General features: G+C 49.0%; 1 protein-coding gene across 1 annotated transcript; it reads right to left on the minus strand.

Annotated features, from left to right (window-relative positions):
- Positions 1–875: 875 nt before the first annotated feature.
- Positions 876–18,263, minus strand: LOC148501681 (uncharacterized). Its single transcript, XM_088450104.1, has 5 exons — positions 18,207–18,263; positions 3,409–3,518; positions 2,349–2,427; positions 1,521–1,700; positions 876–1,348 (listed from the first exon to the last, which is right to left on the minus strand). The coding sequence occupies exons 3-5, from the start codon at positions 2,418–2,420 to the stop codon at positions 956–958; spliced, it is 645 nt and encodes a 214-aa protein (XP_088306230.1). The 5' UTR covers positions 2,421–2,427; positions 3,409–3,518; positions 18,207–18,263; the 3' UTR covers positions 876–955.
- Positions 18,264–18,267: the final 4 nt, after the last annotated feature.

Below are 18,267 nucleotides of genomic sequence, written 5' to 3' on the forward strand. Positions count from 1 at the left end.
GGGCCTATTCATTATACCTAAAATACCGATGGAGTTAGGTTTAGAACTCGCATGGAGTTCTACCTAATTACAGGAGGAATTCATCATTCCTCCTCTCCATAAGTGTCTGTTCCGAAAAGCTGTCATTTTTGCGATGACAGCTATTCGGGAAATAGATACTTTTCCCTCACTACACTGCATTACCGCAGCTGGAAAGAGTGCTGGACATGCGCTGTTACATCTGTAAAACCAGTGCATGCGCAGCACTGCCTACAGATGCGGTAAGTTAGCGTCCCCTCCCTTCCCTCCCCGCTCACCCCCCCCCCCCGTTCAGCACTTACCTGTCCGCGCAGCAGCCTCCGGCTCCGTCTGCTATGCTGTCACATGGTCTCTCAGCAGAGCACAGTACTGTTTAGGTGAAAAAAAAAAACGTTTTGTTTTTTTTCCTAAACTTTATTGTGTTCTGCCTGGAGAACACAATGTCAGCATGGCAGACGGAGCCACCAGAGGAGAGACCAGAGCGCCGGAGGTAGACACCGGGGGACCTGCACACGCTGATACAGGTAAGTGTTATCTGCTATTCGCCACCTCACAGTGGCGTATAGTAACTCCATCAAATTCCGAAAATACATAAGTTTCGGACTTTAATGAATACCATAATTTCCATATCCCCATACTAATGTATGGGGAGTGTGGAAATTAACGCAGGGGGGCTTAGCAAGGAGATATCAGTGATATCTCCTGTGCTAAGTGTGTTCATGAATACCAAAATAATGTTATTTAAGGAAAATGTCCTTAAAAACTTTATTTTAGTGTTGATAAATAGGCCCCTCAAACATGTTCCAAAGATCTTTTTCAAAAAAGTTGTTACTAGAAGACTTATAAGTTTAGTTTGCCAAAAAAAAGTTTTATTTTTGTATTTAAAAGATTAAAGAGTTTGTTCCCTAAGCTACATTTCTCCGGCTCTCCTGATCATTCAAGTAGTATTTTCTTCAGCTTTCGCTGCCCCGACGCCATCCATCCGTGTCTTCAGCACAGTGATCTCCTGCTGTAGCCCCTCTATGTCCTGGTCTTTTTTCTTTAGCTTGGCTACCATTTTGCTAAACTGTTTTATCAGCTTATTGTGACCCTTTGTTGCTGCCTTAGCGATGGTTAGCTCATCCTCCATAACCTGCATCTTCTTGCTATTATCGGATAGTAATGCTGCCAGCCTTCCCCTCTCTGCTTTCTCCTCCTGTAATTGTTCTCTCAGCTCCTCTGCTTCTCTCCTGGATGTTTCCTCTGCCTCTCTCATGAGGGCGACCTGCTGGAGGTATTCTCTCCTGCTTTGCAGCATCTGGCTCAGGTCAGTTATCTCTCTCTCAATGATCTACAAGTCATAAAAAATTGTGATTATAACCAAAAAGTGATGCTTATTTCTATAGAATATAGTTCTTTTACCTCTATTTTTAAGCACAGTTACCTCCATCCGTTCTTTACAAGTTATTAATACTGTAAATACTGCAACATTACTTGTGTCCAATGACTCCCCATACAATTACCTGCATCTGCATGGCACTAAGGGGTGCTGCGTCAGTGCTGGGGCTCTTGGGTGGGCTGGGCCTCTCTCTTCTGAAATAGTGTCGCAGTCTCTGGAAGATGGCACGGATATAGGTCCAGAGCCGCCTGCAGCCATCCCTGGTGTTGGGTGTTTGGGCACAGGGAGCCAGTGATGGATCAGTCTGCATTACAGGCACAGAGAGAAGGGGAGGGAGAGAGGACAGATTAGTTATTATGGCCATACAATGAGAGCCGTGGGAGAAGTGGCGGTATAGCCTGTCGCTGTACACCGGGTCACTTCCACCTCTGTATATCTATAGCCTCACACTGACCAGGTCACTACACTACCCCTGGAGCAGGTGTGTTACATGTAGCTGCGGTGATATCGGTGTAACATCTTCCAAAGGATCCCTCTCCAATAGTGGCCTCTAGCTCATGTGCATTAAGGTGACTATCCACTAGACGATTAAAATAAGCAATTGAACGATAACGATATCGTTCGATAATCATTTGCAGATTGTTTAAAAAATTGGTCTTTTAGACATCTGTCATCGTGCAAACATGCTGGTCAACCTGACGATAACGTCAGGTTCAGCATGTTGGCAGATGATTGATTGTGCCTACACTGAACGACTGCTCGATCAGTGTAGGCACTTCACAGACTGACAAACGACTGCATGATTACAATGTCATAATCAAGCAGTTTTTTGCCTGTCTTCTAGTGGATAGGTACCTTTATTGGGAGTATTGGTAAGTAGGTCTCCTGGAGATAAATAGACTGGCTGCCTATCCTGTGTGCAGGTGATGGGCTCATTATCATTATCACTGACCTGATGTTCATCCTGATCCATTGTCGCTGTTTGATCCTTCTCCAGCTGTTGTTCCAGGATGGCGTTCCTCATGGTCACACTAAGAGATAATGTGCAGTTTTATTTTTTTTTTAAGTTCACCTCCCAATCAGCGCGCAGGAACGCCCATCACTTTCCCGCCCCATTTCTGATACCGTCTGTCCCGTTGGTAGAAGCGCCTTTGTGCATACACTCTGTGTAATCCATGCGCTGTAGGGCTAGTCACAATGTTTTGTGCATGAGCATAATCGCTGAGCTACGGGAACATTAGCAGTACATTATCCTCTAACCCTCTTTACACCTAGATAAATGACTTACTACCAGAGTATATACAGTGTTACATAATTACACCTAGATAAATGACTTACTACCAGAGTATATACAGTGTTACATAGTTACACCTAGATAAATGACTTACTATCAGAGTATATACAATGTTACATAATTACACCTAGATAAATGACTTACTACCAGCGTATATACAGTGTTGCATAATTACACCTAGATAAATGACTTACTACCAGAGTATATACAGTGTTACATAATTACACCTAGATAAATGACTTACTACCAGAGTATATACAGTGTTACATAGTTACAGCTAGACCAGTGGTTCCCAAACCGTGTGCCATGGCATCCTGGAGTCCCTCAGTGCACATGCAGGGGTATCTCGGAGTGGTGGTCCAGTACCAAATAAAATAATTTTAGTCAGTGTGATAGGTAAAATCAGTGCTAATGGCTGCCAATCAAAAAGAAGCACAGCCCTGTCATCCACCACATAACTGAACCTAAGGGTGACATAGAAGCACAATATACTTTATTTAATTTGTTCTGAATTTCTCAATAAGAAACTTTTGGCCCAGGGGTCCCGTGGAAAAAATGCTGATAATCTAGGGTGCCGTGGTTCAAAAAAGTTTGGGAACCACTGACCTAGACAAATGAATACTACCATAGTATATACAGTGTTACATAATTTAGTTACACCTATATAAATGACTTACTACCAGAGTATATTCAGTGTTACATGACAGAATATAAATACCCTCTGAGTTGGTCACTGAGCACGGATATAATGCTATACAGCTGCTCTGCCTCTGTGCTGTGCTGCTGCCGGAGCTGGGCCAGTTCTTTTTGCAGGTCCTCATTATCAGTCTGCAAGAAAAGAGAGATGGAAAGTCTCAGTATGAACTTTCCAATGGCCCCTAATCTCCAACATAAGTCAGCACCATCCAGCTTTATGGAAGTGTCACACCTGTGGGATTGCAACATGAAACACTTACAGGAGTGACAAAAGCACTCCAGGGCTTGCGGCAGACGAGATCCTACCACAATGGTCTCATCGCAAGCCCGATGGTCGCGATGGTCTTGACCATCGCGACCATCTTTTTGGCCGCTCGCTATAGCTGTGGGTGGTCACCCACAGCTATGCGAGCGGCCAGGAGGCCGCTCTAAAAAAAGAGAGGGAGGGCACTGATTCAGAGTGAGCGCTCTGTCAGAGCGTCCGGCTCTGAATCAGGGCCTCTGGGCCTGGGCCTGATTCAGACCCGCTCGCGAGCGCCGAGCGCTCGCAAGTGGGTCGATGTTGGGCCAGTGCGCATGCACACGAGGGAGCCGGCTCCGTCGTGCACATGCGCGAGACCCGCATAGCAACGGGCAAGCCGTCGCTATGGGTCTCGCTACAAAGGGGGCGTGCTGTTCGATGTTGAGTGACAGCACGCCCCCTTTGGTGGGCGTGCCGGGGAACGCCTACCTCTGGGGCCGGCCCCACTGACATCACAAATGATGTTAGTGGGAGTGCTTTTGGCTCTACCACAAGGGTCTGAATCAGGACCTCTGTCTCTACATCAACAGGAGTAGACTCACTGTGTCACATGTTTTGAGTCATTATTTGTTCATTTTTTTGTTGTTGTCTCCGTCCTACTTGTCATGTAATTGTCTGTATGTTGACATTTTGTGCATTGGTTTAAGCTATAGTTCTCCATTTTAGATTATCTAATAAAGGTTATTTATTTTATTTCACTCATTTGCAATCTCTTACACCTATTCTATTAGCTACTTTCTGTATCTCATGTCTGGGGTGTGCCTCATTTATGAAGTCCTTTTGTTCTCCACATGTTCTTACCATATGTATTACTTCAGGGAGCACCCCCTGATTACTCTAATCCCTATATTCTGATATCCATACAGAGTATTTATATTCCTGTGCAATTGTTCCCTTCCCCATATCCCTTTAATACCATCAGCACCCCAGTAAGTGCCCCAAACTTTACCCGACCGCCGGTCATTTAATGCAGATCACCTTCAACACAACCTCAGGCTGCCTGTCATATTGGAAATGCAGGTAAAAAAAAAAGTCTGATGGTAGCGCTCACCTTTCCTTCTCCGGACAAGCGTTTTTCCAGATGCCCCAAACAATCTGAAAGGGTTTTCATCAGAGAAAATAACTTTACCCCAGTCCTTAGCAGTCCAATCACTGTACCTTTTGCAGAATATCAGCCTGTCCCTGAATTTTTTCCTGGAGAGAAGTGGCTTCTTTGCTGCCCTTCTTGACACCAGGCCATCCTCCAAAAGTCTTTGTCCTGTGTCATGCCAACAGTAAAGCATCCGGAGACCATTCATGTGTGGGGTTGCTTCTCTGCCAAGGGAGTGGGATCACTCACAATTTTGTTTAAGAACACAGCCATGAACAAAGAATGTTACCGAAACATCCTCCAAGAGCAACTTCTTCCAACCATCCAAGAACTTGTGATCAATCCTCAGGAGGCTGGTCAACAAATAAAACCCCACAAATTCTGGCAAACTCCAAGCATTGATTAGGCAAGAATGGGCGGCCATCAGTCAGTATGTGGCGCAGAAGTTGATTGGCAGCATGCCAGGGCGAATTGCAGGTCTTGAAAAAGAAGGGTCAACACTGCAAATATTGACTCTTTGCATAAACTTAATGTAATTGTCAATAAAAGCCTTTGACACTTATGAAATGCTTGTAATTTTACTTCAATATACCATAATAACATCTGACAAACAGGTCTAATAACACTGAAGCAGCAAGCTTTGTGAAAACCAATACTTGTGTCATTCTCAAAATGTTTGGCCACGGCTATACTGTATATATAAACAAATATTAGAGATGAGCGGGTTCAGATCTCAGAGATCCGAACCCACCCGAATTTCGGGGATCCGGGGCGATCCGAGCACAGCTCGGATCTCCTTGCCTGCTCCGGATCCCTGACCCAAGGCAAAACCTCGCGACCCCTCTGTCGAGTCACAAGGTTTTGTTTTGAGCGGGCTTAACGCTGATTGGCTGAGAGAGCAGTCTGTCATGGCTCTCAGCCAATCAGCGTTAAGCCCATTAAAAACAGCACAAAAGAGGAAAAGAAGATTGCGCCCGCTATCCCCCGCCACCTGACACCCCCCGCTGCCATCACCACAGCTGCCGACACTCCTGCACTGCTACCCAACGTACTGAGGACACCGCCAGCAACCCCCACACTGCCGACACTCCAACACTGAGGACACCGCCAGCAACCCCCACACTGCCGACACTCCAACACTGAGGACACCACCAGCACCCCTACACTGCCGACACAGTCAGCAAACCTGCACTGAGGACACCGCTGGCACCCCTGCTCTGTCGACACCGCCAGCACCCTACATTTGGAACACCCCTGCACTGCCAACACAGTCAGCAAACCTGCAATGAGGACACCGCTGGCACCCCCGCACTGCCGACACTGCCAGCAAACCTGCACTAAAGACACTGCTGGCACCCCCTAAATTCTGACACAGCCAGCAAACCTGCAATGAGGACACCGCAGGCACTCCCGCACTGCCAACACCGCCAGCAAACCTGCACTAAAGACACCGCTGGCACCCCCGCACTGCCGACACAGCCAGCAAACCTGCACTAAAGACACCGCTGGCACCCCCACACTGCTGACATCACTGGTACCCTTCACTGAGGACACTGCCAGCACTGCCATTCCATGTACTGAGGACACCGTCAGCAACCCCGCTCTGCCGACACTGCTGTCACAGTAAGTGCACTATTGGTGTATCCAACCCACACTGTATAACACACTGTATCCGTAATGAAAATTAGAAACTGAACTGCCACATGTTAGTGCCACCCACTGTGTCAGTTAGGTTAGTCAGCCAGCTAGCTGGATGCAACCTTTTGGCCTTAACTAGATGAAGCAAATAATATTGTGAGGTGGTCAAAATTGATTGGAAATTACTGGAAATAAATGTTATTGAGGTTAATTATACTGTAGGAACAAAAATAGGCCCATTTTATGTGATTTAGCTGTTTTTATGATTTTTTAAGAAAAAAATCCAGATCCAAAACCAAAACCGAAAACCAAACACGGAGGTGAGGTTTTGGCAAAACCAATCCAGATCCAAAACCAGGGTAGATCCAGATCCAAAACCAAAACCAAAACACAGGGGTCGGCGCACATCTCTAATTAAAACATTGGTACATCGAGGACCATCGGTAGTGAACGCAGCGCTTGTGGTTGCCTTACCCTGCCGCAAGCACTGCGAGGACTTTAGTGTAAAAACAGGCATGTGACGTGTACTATGATGCTGTCTGTTTATTATGCACGCCTTAAAAACGGCGTTGAAACACTCAGGCACACCTGTGTTTGCACATCCACTCCCCCGTTATTAATGTCCTGCCCCTGTTACCACCCACAAACGGCCTCTCCTGTCACTCATTTCACTGGGCTGTCTTTGCTGGGCGAGCGAGTGGGCTGTGATCGCACAGAGTAGTTTGCGCATCACCAAAACGAAGCGTGCGCATGCGCATTCGCAAACCATTGGGCCGCTTGTGAGCGCACCGCACTTTGCGAGCGGCTCTGAATGAGGTCCCTAGCTCACTAATAAACAAAGTATAAGAAGGTTCTTCCAGGTTTAGTTTACCTGCTTTTTATCAACCTGATTCTCTCACAGAGACACGAAAGGCTATCCTCTCCCCAGGCAGTGTCTCTCTGTAATGATCATCCCCACAGCACTAAAAACAGCCTCACAGCACTAAAAGCCCTAATTAGCCTCCCATGAAGCTAATAACCCAAAAAACTCCTAACACAAACACCTTCCTGAGGTTTCAAAAGACATAGGTCAGGAATCTAGAGCAAATATACCTGCCTTCCACTATGATGCCAGTCACCTTGTCACAATATATATCATACTTGTGGGAGGGAAGGAGCTGAATGCCAGCATATAGTGGGGGGGCATGGCTGGGCTATGACTCCATTTTGGGGGTGGAGTCAGGGTGTAACCGCACGATCGCATCATTGCGGCCCCGCACCCTCTTCACAATGCCGAAAATAAAGGCATTGTTAAGCAGGGGGCGGAGCCACGATGACACGATTCAGTGTGAATCGCGTCATCGTGCCCCCCCCGCTGCGGAGGTTTCTAGTAGTAGTCCGGGGGGCAGGCGGCAGATCCAGATCTTATATCTTTTCTATATGGGGATATGTACTAATCAATTCTGCCTTTAAAATATATGGCAATTGTGGTTTAAGGGAAAAATTAAGTATGCCTCAGATGTACCAAATGAAAAAGCAGGAGATATCTCCGTCCACCAGTTCCCGCAGCAGCCGTCCCCACCTGCTATGGGCTACACTGCCATAGAGGAATCTTGCATTCCCTCTCTGGTGTGCTGGGGCTTTTAAAGATAGGTACTAGTCACCCCCCTCAGCACAAGCTGTGCAGCCCCTGTGCAGACCACACCCTCACAACATTGGCCAAACACCCCAAAACACTAGTCACACCCCCTGCAGTGTCATACAGTAGGCCCATCATGACTTTCAGCTCCAGGTCCTTCTGGAACTTAAGCTGGCACTGTCCAGAGCCCACATTCATAGGTGGATTTATGAGTCTTGCCCCATACTCCCTAGAGTACAGGAAGTCAAAGGAAATACTGGCGGCTGAGGTGTCGAATATAAATTTTTCTTCTTCCGCATGACACTCTAACATATTTATTTTCCTGCAGTCAGGGCTGCCATCAGAAATTGTGGGGCCCGGAACTGTCAAAATAGGCAGGGCCCCCCCACCCCCGGTGTTTCTGCAACTCCAGCCCTGCAGTGTCTCTCCAGTTCCAGCCAGCCCCCCTTCTGGTTCCACAGCCATATCTCTTCTGTGTCCCCAATCAGCCCCCTTCTGTATCTCCAGCCCAGCTCCCTTTCTGTGTCCCAATCCACCACTTTTTGTATCTCCAGCCCAAGCCCCCTTCTGTGTTCCCAATCACTCCCCTTCTGTATCTCAAGACCAGCCGTCTTCTGTCTCCCCAGCCACCACAACCTTCTTGTTGCTCCTTCCAGGGTAGCCTCCGTCCAGGTCCAAGTCCTCTTCCTCACGTGACGCAGCTCCTCAGCATATGCCCTGAACCCATTATAGAACCGCCCATGGCCCTAGCTACAATAAAATACAGGGGCATCCACGTGACAAACATACAAAACATAGCTTATCCACGTGACTGCCATACTATAAAGAGAACATCTACGTGGCCACCATACAATAAATAAAATATTTGCCATACAGTACATAGAGCATCCTGGTGTCAACTGTACTGTACAGACAACATCCCAGTGACCGCCATACAGCACAAAGAGTATCTCAGTGACTCCTATACAGGACAATGGAACACCCTAAAGAGCCCAGCACAATACAGAGAGCATCCAAGTGACATATTATGCAAATTGCTTGTATAATTTTGTATTTATATTTTTTTTCCAGGTATGCTGTGCTACCTAGATGTGTTATTGTTCTCAATTGTATACAGTATCCAGGGCCGGCCCTAGCCCAAATTCTTTGGTAAGCGAGTAGGTTTTTTGGCGCCCCCTCTATGCAGTGCCCGCGGTAGTGGTCCCCCCTGTGCAGTGCCCCTTGTGCCCCCATTAGTAAGCTTATATAGTGCCCCCAGTAGTAGTCCCCCCCATGCAGTGCCCCAGTAGTGGTCCCCCCTTGTAGTGCCCCTAGTAGTAATCCCCCCTCTTGTAGTGCCCCTAGTAGTCCCCCCATTGTTGTGCCCCCAGTGGAGGTTCCCCCCAGTGGTAATCCTCCTTTCAAGTACCCCCAGTAGTAATCCCCTATTCTAGTGCCCCCAGTAGTAATCCTCCCTTCAAGTGCCCCCAGTAGTAATCCTCCCTTCAAGTGCCCCCACTAGTAATCCTCCCTTCTAGTGCCACCAGTAGTAATCCTCCCTTCAAGTGCCCCCAGTAGTAATCCTCCCTTCTAGTGCCCCCATTAGTAATCCTCCCTTCAAGTGCCCCAGTAGTAATCCTCCCTTCAAGTGCCCCCAGTAGTAATCATCCCTTCTAGTGCCACCAGTAGTAATCCCTTCAAGTGCCCCCATTAGTAATCCCCCCTTCAAGTGCCCCCAGTAGTAATCCTCCCTTCTAGTGCCCCCAGTAGTAATCCTCCCTTCAAGTACCCCAGTAGTAATCCCCCCTTTAAGTGCCCCCAGTAGTAATACTCCCTTCAAGTACCCCCAGTAGTAATCCCCCCTTCAAGTAACCCCAGTAGTAATCCCCCCTTCAAGTGCCCCCAGTAGTAATCCTCCCTTCAAGTACCCCAGTAGTAATCCCCCCTTCAAGTACCCCCAGTAGTAATCCTCCCTTTAAGTGCCCCCAGTAGTAATCCTCCCTTCAAGTACCCCCAGTAGTAATCCCCCCTTCAAGTACCCCCAGTAGTAATCCCCCCCTTCAAGTGCCCCCAGTAGTAATCACCCCTTGCAGCCCCCCCAGTAGAGACACACGTAATAAAAAAAAAAAAACACTTACCCCCATCGCTCCTGCTCCCACCGCCGCTATCAGCTACTCCCGACCATTCTCCAGGGCCACTTTGCATTATGGGAGAGACTTCATGACGTCATGAAGTCTCTCCCATTACCCACTGCGGGAGCCGGAAGATGGCTCCCGCAGTGGGAGCAGCAGCAGCCGATGAGAGTCTGACAGACTCTCATCAGCTGCTGAAACAAACACACAGCTGCCGGCACCGGCGGCTGTGTGTTTGGCACTGTGTAGTGCTGACCGAACTCAGTCCGGTCAGCGCTACACGCGCGGTGCAGCTGTGTCACAGAGACACAGTCTGCACCCGCTGTAAGCCTCTGAAATCTGCATGGTCGCGGCCGCGGCGCCCTTCACTATGTGGCGCCTTACGCGGCCGCGTACCATACGTAACCATAGAACCGGCCCTGACAGTATCACATGATTGTGTTGTCCTCCTGTTTTATATGTCAATAGTCTATTGGCGATCAAACAAAGATAGCACTTAAGGACCCCTGGAGATCCTGAATCAACACGCCACATTAAAAATGAATAAAACTGTATTATTTAAATCACCCAGTGACTCAAATGTTACAAGAGTATAATGTGGGGGTATAAGTGACAAGGGTGAGGAGGGTGACAGGTGAGAGGCATATGTGACAAGGGTAGACTGGGGTGAGGGCTAGGGTGTATTTTCAACTTAGTATCCCAGATATTCTTAACTGGGGAAGGGTGGAGGTTGTCAGCTATTAGTAAAATATAGGTAGGCAGTTATTTAGTCAGTCAAAATTGTCTAAAGTGGTGGAAGGCCATGTGTTCAATTTCGTGATTGAGTTCTGAAAATGTTGTGCGGAGGGAGCAGCGTTGAGCTGGGACATGAAGGGCCCACTGGGGAAATCCAGTGGTAGGAGCCCATGTTTAAGGGGAGTGGTCTTTCATCAGAGGGAGTGTGGCCAGCCACCACAGATGCTTGGCTGACTATTAGATAAATATTTGTGTAGTTTTTATAGAAGGGAACTAAGGCCCTCATTCAGAGCGGTACGCTCTGAGCAGAGCGCCTCCATAATTATGGAGCGTCCTCCAGGACGCTCGTATAGCTGTGGGTCACCACCCACAGCCTATACGAGCATGCAGTTTGATGGTCTTGACCATCGCGACCATCGCCACTGCAAGCCGGAGCCTGCGGTTGAGGTTTTCAACCGCAAGGCCTGGAGTGATTTTGGCTCTATCAGAGCCAAAATCACTCCCACTGACATCACTAGTGATGTCAGTGGGCCGGCTTCTGACGGTAGGCGTTCCCTTGGGAACGCCCCCGTCAGGGAGGCACGCCCCCGGCACGCCCACCAAAGGGGGCGTGCTGTCAATCAACATCGACAGCACGCCCCCTTTGATCAGACACAACGAGCGAAGGAAAGTCCTTCGCTCGTCGCGTCTGGCACATGCGCACGACGGTGCTCCCGCCGTCGTGCGCATGCGCAGTGCACAACATCGACCCACTTGCTAGCGGACAGCCGCTTGCGAGTGGGTCTGAATCAGGGCCTAAGTCCCCATGCAGATCAGGGGTTCTGCTCCACCAGGTAACTGACCATCTAATAGAGTAACAATGCATAATTTGAGGTCTAGAACCTGGCACCTAAAGGAGGGGGGCAGTGCCACAGACAGTGGGGCCCACCAGGGATTTCTCCTGTACTCCCGTGGGCCAGTCCAGCCCTGGGAGAGAGAGCAGTAAGATGAGATGTAAAAGACAGCCTTTAAAGTAGCAACTAGTATTTTGGACCCAACATTCGCTGGGGTGCTATTGTGCCCTGCATTGCAGTTTTTAAATCATCCCTCTTCCCCCAACTTCCTATCTCTCTCTACCGTTTTCCCCTCATCTTGTCATCTTCCTACCCCCTTTTCCTTCTATCTTTTCTACCTTATTCCCCTCTTTCTCCCATCTGTCTCTCTCCCGATCTCCCGCTCTTTCTCCCATCTGTCTCTTTCTCTCCCCTTTTTCCTCCCATCTCTCTCCCCTCTTCCTCCCATTTCTATCTCTATCCCACTTCCTCCTGTCATGACCTGGCCCTTGAGGTTTCCAGTCAGAGGACTGGGAATTGGTGTGATTAGGTAAGGAGACAGCAGTACATGAAGAGGAAGTACATACGTCCCTCATCGGCTAATTGCGGATGTTGACAAGACCTGACCAGAGGCACGGAGTCTAACTCATTGGTGGTTTTCATCAGTGACCCCTCCAATTGGGATATGGGTTTTAGCTGCGCCCAATGAGCAAATCGCGGCCCCCTGGTCAGGGACCCAGGAATTAGCAATTGACAGGGAGATAAGAAGACAACAGTGGCTGGAGATTATTAATGGTGAATAACTGTAATCACTGATGTTAGTAATACTGAAGTATATTGGTAGAGACCGTTGTAAAATATCACTGGAGAAATATCGGTAGTGACCGATGTTGAATACCACTGGTAATAACTGATGTTGAATTTCACTGAAGTGACAGATGTTGAGTATCACTAAAGAATATTGATTAGTGACCGATATTGAAGAATATCGGTAGTGACTGATGCTGAATGTCACTGGTAGTGATTGATGTCGAATATCATTGAAGTGACTGATGTTGAATATCACTGAAAAATATTGGTAGTGACCGATGTTCAATATCACTGAAGTGACTGATGTTGAATATCACTGAAGAATATTGGCAGTGACCGTTGTAGAATATCACTGGTAGTGATAGGTGTTGAATATCAATGAAGCAGGGGCGTTTTAAGAGAGGAGGGGGCTCGTGTGCAGCCTCCGTTTGGGCCCCCTCTTCTCTGACGGCAGCTCAGCGGCACTGGGCGCTGTAGATTCTGGCTACATGCCAGAATCTACAGCGCATGCGTGAGTCTCCGGGATAATGGCGCCCACGCCTACTTTCCCGGGCATATCTTTTCTGCGCATGCGCAGATCACTGGGAAAATGGCCGCCGCCATTTTCCCAGTGAGTGTTTGCTGCTGTACAGCGCCGGTCCGGGAATCGGCGGAGTATAATTGCCTATGGTTGCAGGGTGTGCAGTGTGGGCCCCCCTGGACCTGGGGGCCCGTGTGCCCCGCACACTTTGCACCCATTATAGATAAGCCCTGCACTGAAGTGACTAATGTCGAATATCACTGAAGAATATTGCTAGTGACCGATGATGAATATCACTGGAGAATAACAGTAGTGACTGAAGTTAAATATCACAGAGACTGGTGAAGTGCACTGAGGATACGACAGCATGGAGCCTGGAAGAGTGATCCGAAGCTAGCAGCTACTGGAGAAGAGAAGTTGTTCAGGCGACTTTCTGTTTCCCAGAGTCCTGTTTTATACCCTTAGGTAGCCGTCCATTGGAGGAGAGAGTCAGCTGAGAGGTGACCAGGCTACCATGGGTGGAGGTAGTGGCGTAGCTAAGGGGGGGCAAGTGGGGCTCGTGCCCTGGGTGCCGTGGCAAGCCCTGCAGAGGGTGGCGCCGACCCCAGGGCATTGTACCTGCGTGCCCACTCCCACTGTGTCTTGAGTCTAACTTCTTTAATGAGCAGGCAGGTGTGCCTGCTAGGCTGGTGCTGGCCGGGCTGCCTGTAGGAGGAGCTGCAGCTTCTTACAAAGCTCTATCTTGACCTGGACTAGAGCTGCCGTCTGTGCTGGGTGAGGAGCGATTCTTCCTTCCCTGGCGCTCTCTGTCTCCGCTCACCACTGGTGGGTTATTGGGATGGGGGGGTGGATGGATGGCTAAGATGCCGTGGGGATGGAGAGGGGGGGTAGATGGCTAAGCTGCCGTGGGAGGGTGGTGTGTGTGCTCATTTTTCATGTGTGGTACCGGGGGAGGGGGGATAGGGGGGGCTGCGTGCTGCATTTGTGTGAAAGAAGTGTGTGTCTGTATAGGCTTGTGTCAGTGTGTGTGTATATGTGTCAGTGTATGTGTATATGTGTGAGTGTGTATGTGTATGTGTCAATGTTTATCTATGTTAGTATGTATGTGTATATGTGTCAGTGTGTGCATATATTTGTCAGTGTGTGTATATATGTCAGTGTGTGTGTGTGTGTGTGTGTATCTGTGTCAGTGTGTGTCTGTGTGCTGAGAGACAACGCAGGGGGGAGATGATGGGGTGACAGAGATGATGCAGGGAGGAGCTGATCGCGTGATTGTGAGACGACGCAGAGGGGAAGATGACTGTGTGCTGAAAGACGACAAGGGGGAAGATGATGGTGTGTTGCGTTGACGCAGGGGGGGTGGTGATGGTGTGGCTCAGAGTTGACACGGGGGGAGGTGATGGTGTGCTTAGAGACGACACATTAGGGAGATGATGTTGTGCTGAGAGTTGATGCAGGGCGAAGATGATGGTGTCCCGAGAGTTGAAGCAGGGGTGGTGGTAATGGTGTGCTGAGAGACGATGCGCTGAGGAGATGATGGTGTGCTGAAAGTTGATGCAGGGGGAGATGATGGTGTGACTAAGAGTTGACGCATGGGGGAGATGATGGTGTTCTGAGAGTTGACGCAGGGGGGAGGTGATGGTGTGCTGAGAGTTGACGCAGGGGTGGTGGTGATGGTGTGCTGAGAGACGATGCGGTGAGGAGATGATGGTGTGTTGAAAGTTGACGCAGGGGGGAAATGATGGTGTGCTGAGAGTTGATGCGGGGAAGAGGTGATGGTGTGCTGAGACAGCACAGTGGGAAGATGATGGTGTGCTGAGAGTTGACGCAGGGGGGGTGATGGTGTGGCTGAGAGTTGACACAGGTGGGAGATGATGGTGTGCTGAGAGTTGACGCAAGGGGGAGGTGATGGTGTGCTGAGAGACAATGCAGTGGGGAGATGATGGTGTGCTGAGAGTTGATGCAGGGGGGAGGTGATGGTGTGACTGAGAAATGACGCAGGTGGGAGATGATGGTGTGCTGAGAGTTGACGCAGGGGAGGAGGTGATGGTGTGCTGAGAGTTGATGCAGGTGGGAGATGATGGTGTGCTGAGAGTTGACGCAGGTGGGAGATGATGTTGTGCTGAGAGTTGACGCAGGGGGGGAGGTGATGGTATGGCTGAGAATTGACGCAGGGGAGAGATGATGGTGTGCTGAGAGTTGATGCGGGGGGTGATGGTGTGCTGAGAGACAACACAGAGGAGAGATGATGGTGTGCTAAGAGTTGATGCAGGGGGTGGCGGTGATGGTGTGGCTGAGAGATAAGGTGGAGCGGGAGGCAATGGTGTGGCTAAGAGATGACGCAGGGACCGAGATGATGGTGTGGCTAAGAGACGATGCAGTGAGATGATGGTGTGGCTGAGAGACGCAGGGGGAAGGAAGTTACACAGGGGGCACGAGTCTCGTTGAATCGCTGTCGTATGATGATGACCTTGTTAATATTCCTGCACAAACAGGCATCTTCCGGATGATGTGACCTACATGAATATTAAATAACGACTGCAGATGCCGTTGTCCCAGAGAGGATATATTTCTTCATAGGTTCCACATTGTGAGAAACCACAGTATAGGTAAGGTGCACATGGAATGGAAAGGAATTTTACCAGAGTGACAAGAAATGGGCAAACCCCATTTTCAGTAGCCATGCCCCTCCGGTATGTGACCAAGCCCATTTTTATTGGCGCGCACCGAAGGTGCGCAAAATATATTTTACTATATGATGGGGGGCGCCAATCTTAAACTTGCCCTGGGCTCCGAAGACCCTAGTTACACCACTGGGTTGAGGGTCCTGTCATATGAGACAGACAATATGGCTGCGCCCATGGCTGCCGCCGCGGGAACTCTGATATGGATGATTGTGTGGGAGTCAACAGGGTCCCGGGGATAATATTCAGCATGTCACCCGCCGCCACACCTGGCGTCTGACCACGCTGCTCAGGGGAAGCCGGCACCATGGTGAGTAACGGATGATCCCAGGCTGAATTCTGACACCTCCCATTTCTATCTCAATCCCACTTCCTCCCATTTCTCTCTCTCATTCTTCCTCACATATCTCTCCAACTTTTGCTTTAATCTCTATCCCCCTCTTCCTCCTCTCTCTACTCTTCCCATCTCTCTCTCTGTTTGGTTGTAGGGGTGCACGCATGGTGGGTATGTGATCTTGTCTTTGGCTAGTGAAGACTGGGAGTGGGGTGCACATCAGGAAAAGAGAAAATGTATCTGGGTGATGGAGATGTGTGTGTCCAGGAGAAGTTTATAACAAGGTAAGCAGGGGGGGCATGCTTAGTAGTGCCATGGAAATTCACGCCTTCACCGACTCGCACTGCACATGTGGTACACAGACATTTGGCACAATTATATAGTAGATATTACAATGAAATAGATATTACTTCACTATATCACCTGTTTAACAATGGCCCAGTAGAATTCAATGTATTGTTGTTGCTTAAAAATGGAGATGCCAAAAGAAAATGAAAAGATGGTTATACCGAGCGCAGTATTAGGAGTGTAAAGCACCCTATGCCAGTTCCACCACCAAAACCCGTGATATCTTGAGATGGTGTCACACCGGACAGCTCAAAAGGCTGCATGGTGCCGGCCCGAAGCATCCCTTGGCGACCCTGCAGTAGTGTTATGTGCTGCAGGGTGGTGTTCACCCTGCAAGCCACATGTACTGTAGGTGTCATGGGACAGCGATGGTGCCACCCCCAGGGCCCTGTACGACGGCACAGGTTGCACACCCATACCTCCCAACATTTGAGGAAGGCTGATCGGGACATTCGCACGCCGAAGGTGCGCGCTCCCGAAAAGGGTGTGTGGCCTACCACAAAGGGGGCGTGGCCTAGCAACACACCCCGTTTTTATCACTAAGGGGCGTGTCCAGCATATCCGAGATGCTGGGCTGCCCCCGGGCTTCCTCCCGTACTGTGAGTAGATGCTGTGCGCATGCACACAGCATCTATTCTCCCTCTGCATACCCGCTGCTCTGCTATGCAGAGCAGTGGTGTATGCTTCCCCCAACTTCCCCCCCACCTCGGGACACTGTGGCCTGCAGGCGGGACAGTCCCAAAAAAACGGGACTGTCCCGCTGAATGCGGGACAGTTGGGAGGTATGCACACCCCTAGTTACGGCCCTAGTTATACCAAGGCGCCGCTCTCATTGTTTGAATTTGAGAATAATGCTGGGTACACACTGGCAGATATATTGGCCAATCAATTGATTGGCCAATATGTCTTGCATGCTTCAGCCAGTGTGTACCAGCGTTATGTCTGTGAACTATGTCGTTCACAGACATATTGCATCGGCTGTACTGCAGATATATATTGGGGCATCGTGCTGTGTGCCAACGCCCAGGACTGGTGCTAGATGTCTCGGCACGCAGGGCCGTCCCATGCTCCCCCCGCCCCTTCCCTCAGAGCATACAATAATAACCGAAGCAGGGATCTTCTGCAGACGGAGTGTGCCTGGGCCAGTCCTGCGATCGCCCATACACTTGCAGCGGGACCCACGGCCAGAAGACAGATGATGGTTGTTCAGTGTGTATGAATGACCAACATATCACTCGCTCTGCAGATATATCTGTAAGGTGTGTACCCAGCTTAAGGTTTTAGGTAGTTCTCATGGTTTTATGCCACTGCATCCCTCTATAAACCCTTATTTTATTCTGATTGTGAAGGTAATTTATGAACAGTAAAATATATGAATGTCCTGTGTTATTTTGTAGCTATTACATCTAATTGGCGGCCTCACACATATAAAGAGCACACCCTTCTTCCAGATTTTGTAATGTACAAAAAGAAATGCTTGTCACATCTTTTTGTGAGTCTGGCTGTAAATGCGCAGGCTGGAAAGAGTAACCATGGAATGGTTTTGTTTTATTTATTTTATTTTTTTTATATTGACAAAATGCTCTTAAAGTTGCGTTTTCCTGTATACAATATTGGCAAGGCCTGGTGTGTTCCACCTCTCAGAATACGTACAAAACAAGTTTGGGAAGAAATATTAACTGAAGCTGCCACTAAACAGGGAGCACCTGCCTAATGTGCCAGTTAGTAAGGAACACCCAAGGGTTAACTCAACTCCTATCAGAAGATGCAAAATTTGTAACTACTGTTAATGCTGCTATTGGGCAGAAAATCTACATACCCTCCAACATGACCCCTTCCATCAGGTACAAAATGCTCTGGTCCTGGTCTTCCCACCTAAT

The sequence above is a fragment of the Taudactylus pleione genome, unplaced genomic scaffold (genome assembly GCF_031769625.1).
Source record: "Taudactylus pleione unplaced genomic scaffold, aTauple2 ptg000507l, whole genome shotgun sequence".
NCBI classification, from domain to species: domain Eukaryota; kingdom Metazoa; phylum Chordata; class Amphibia; order Anura; family Myobatrachidae; genus Taudactylus; species Taudactylus pleione.

What these genes read in the sequence shown, in the direction of transcription:
- LOC148501681 (XM_088450104.1), bottom strand. Translation starts at nt 2,420, where the DNA reads ATGAGGAACGCCATCCTGGAACAACAGCTGGAGAAGGATCAAACAGCG. An exon ending in TGGATCAGGATGAACATCAG is followed by an intron (nt 1,701 to 2,348) that starts GTCAGTGATAAT and finishes CCTGTAATGCAG; the next exon opens with ACTGATCCATCACTGGCTCC. An exon ending in TTAGTGCCATGCAGATGCAG is followed by an intron (nt 1,349 to 1,520) that starts GTAATTGTATGG and finishes TATGACTTGTAG; the next exon opens with ATCATTGAGAGAGAGATAAC.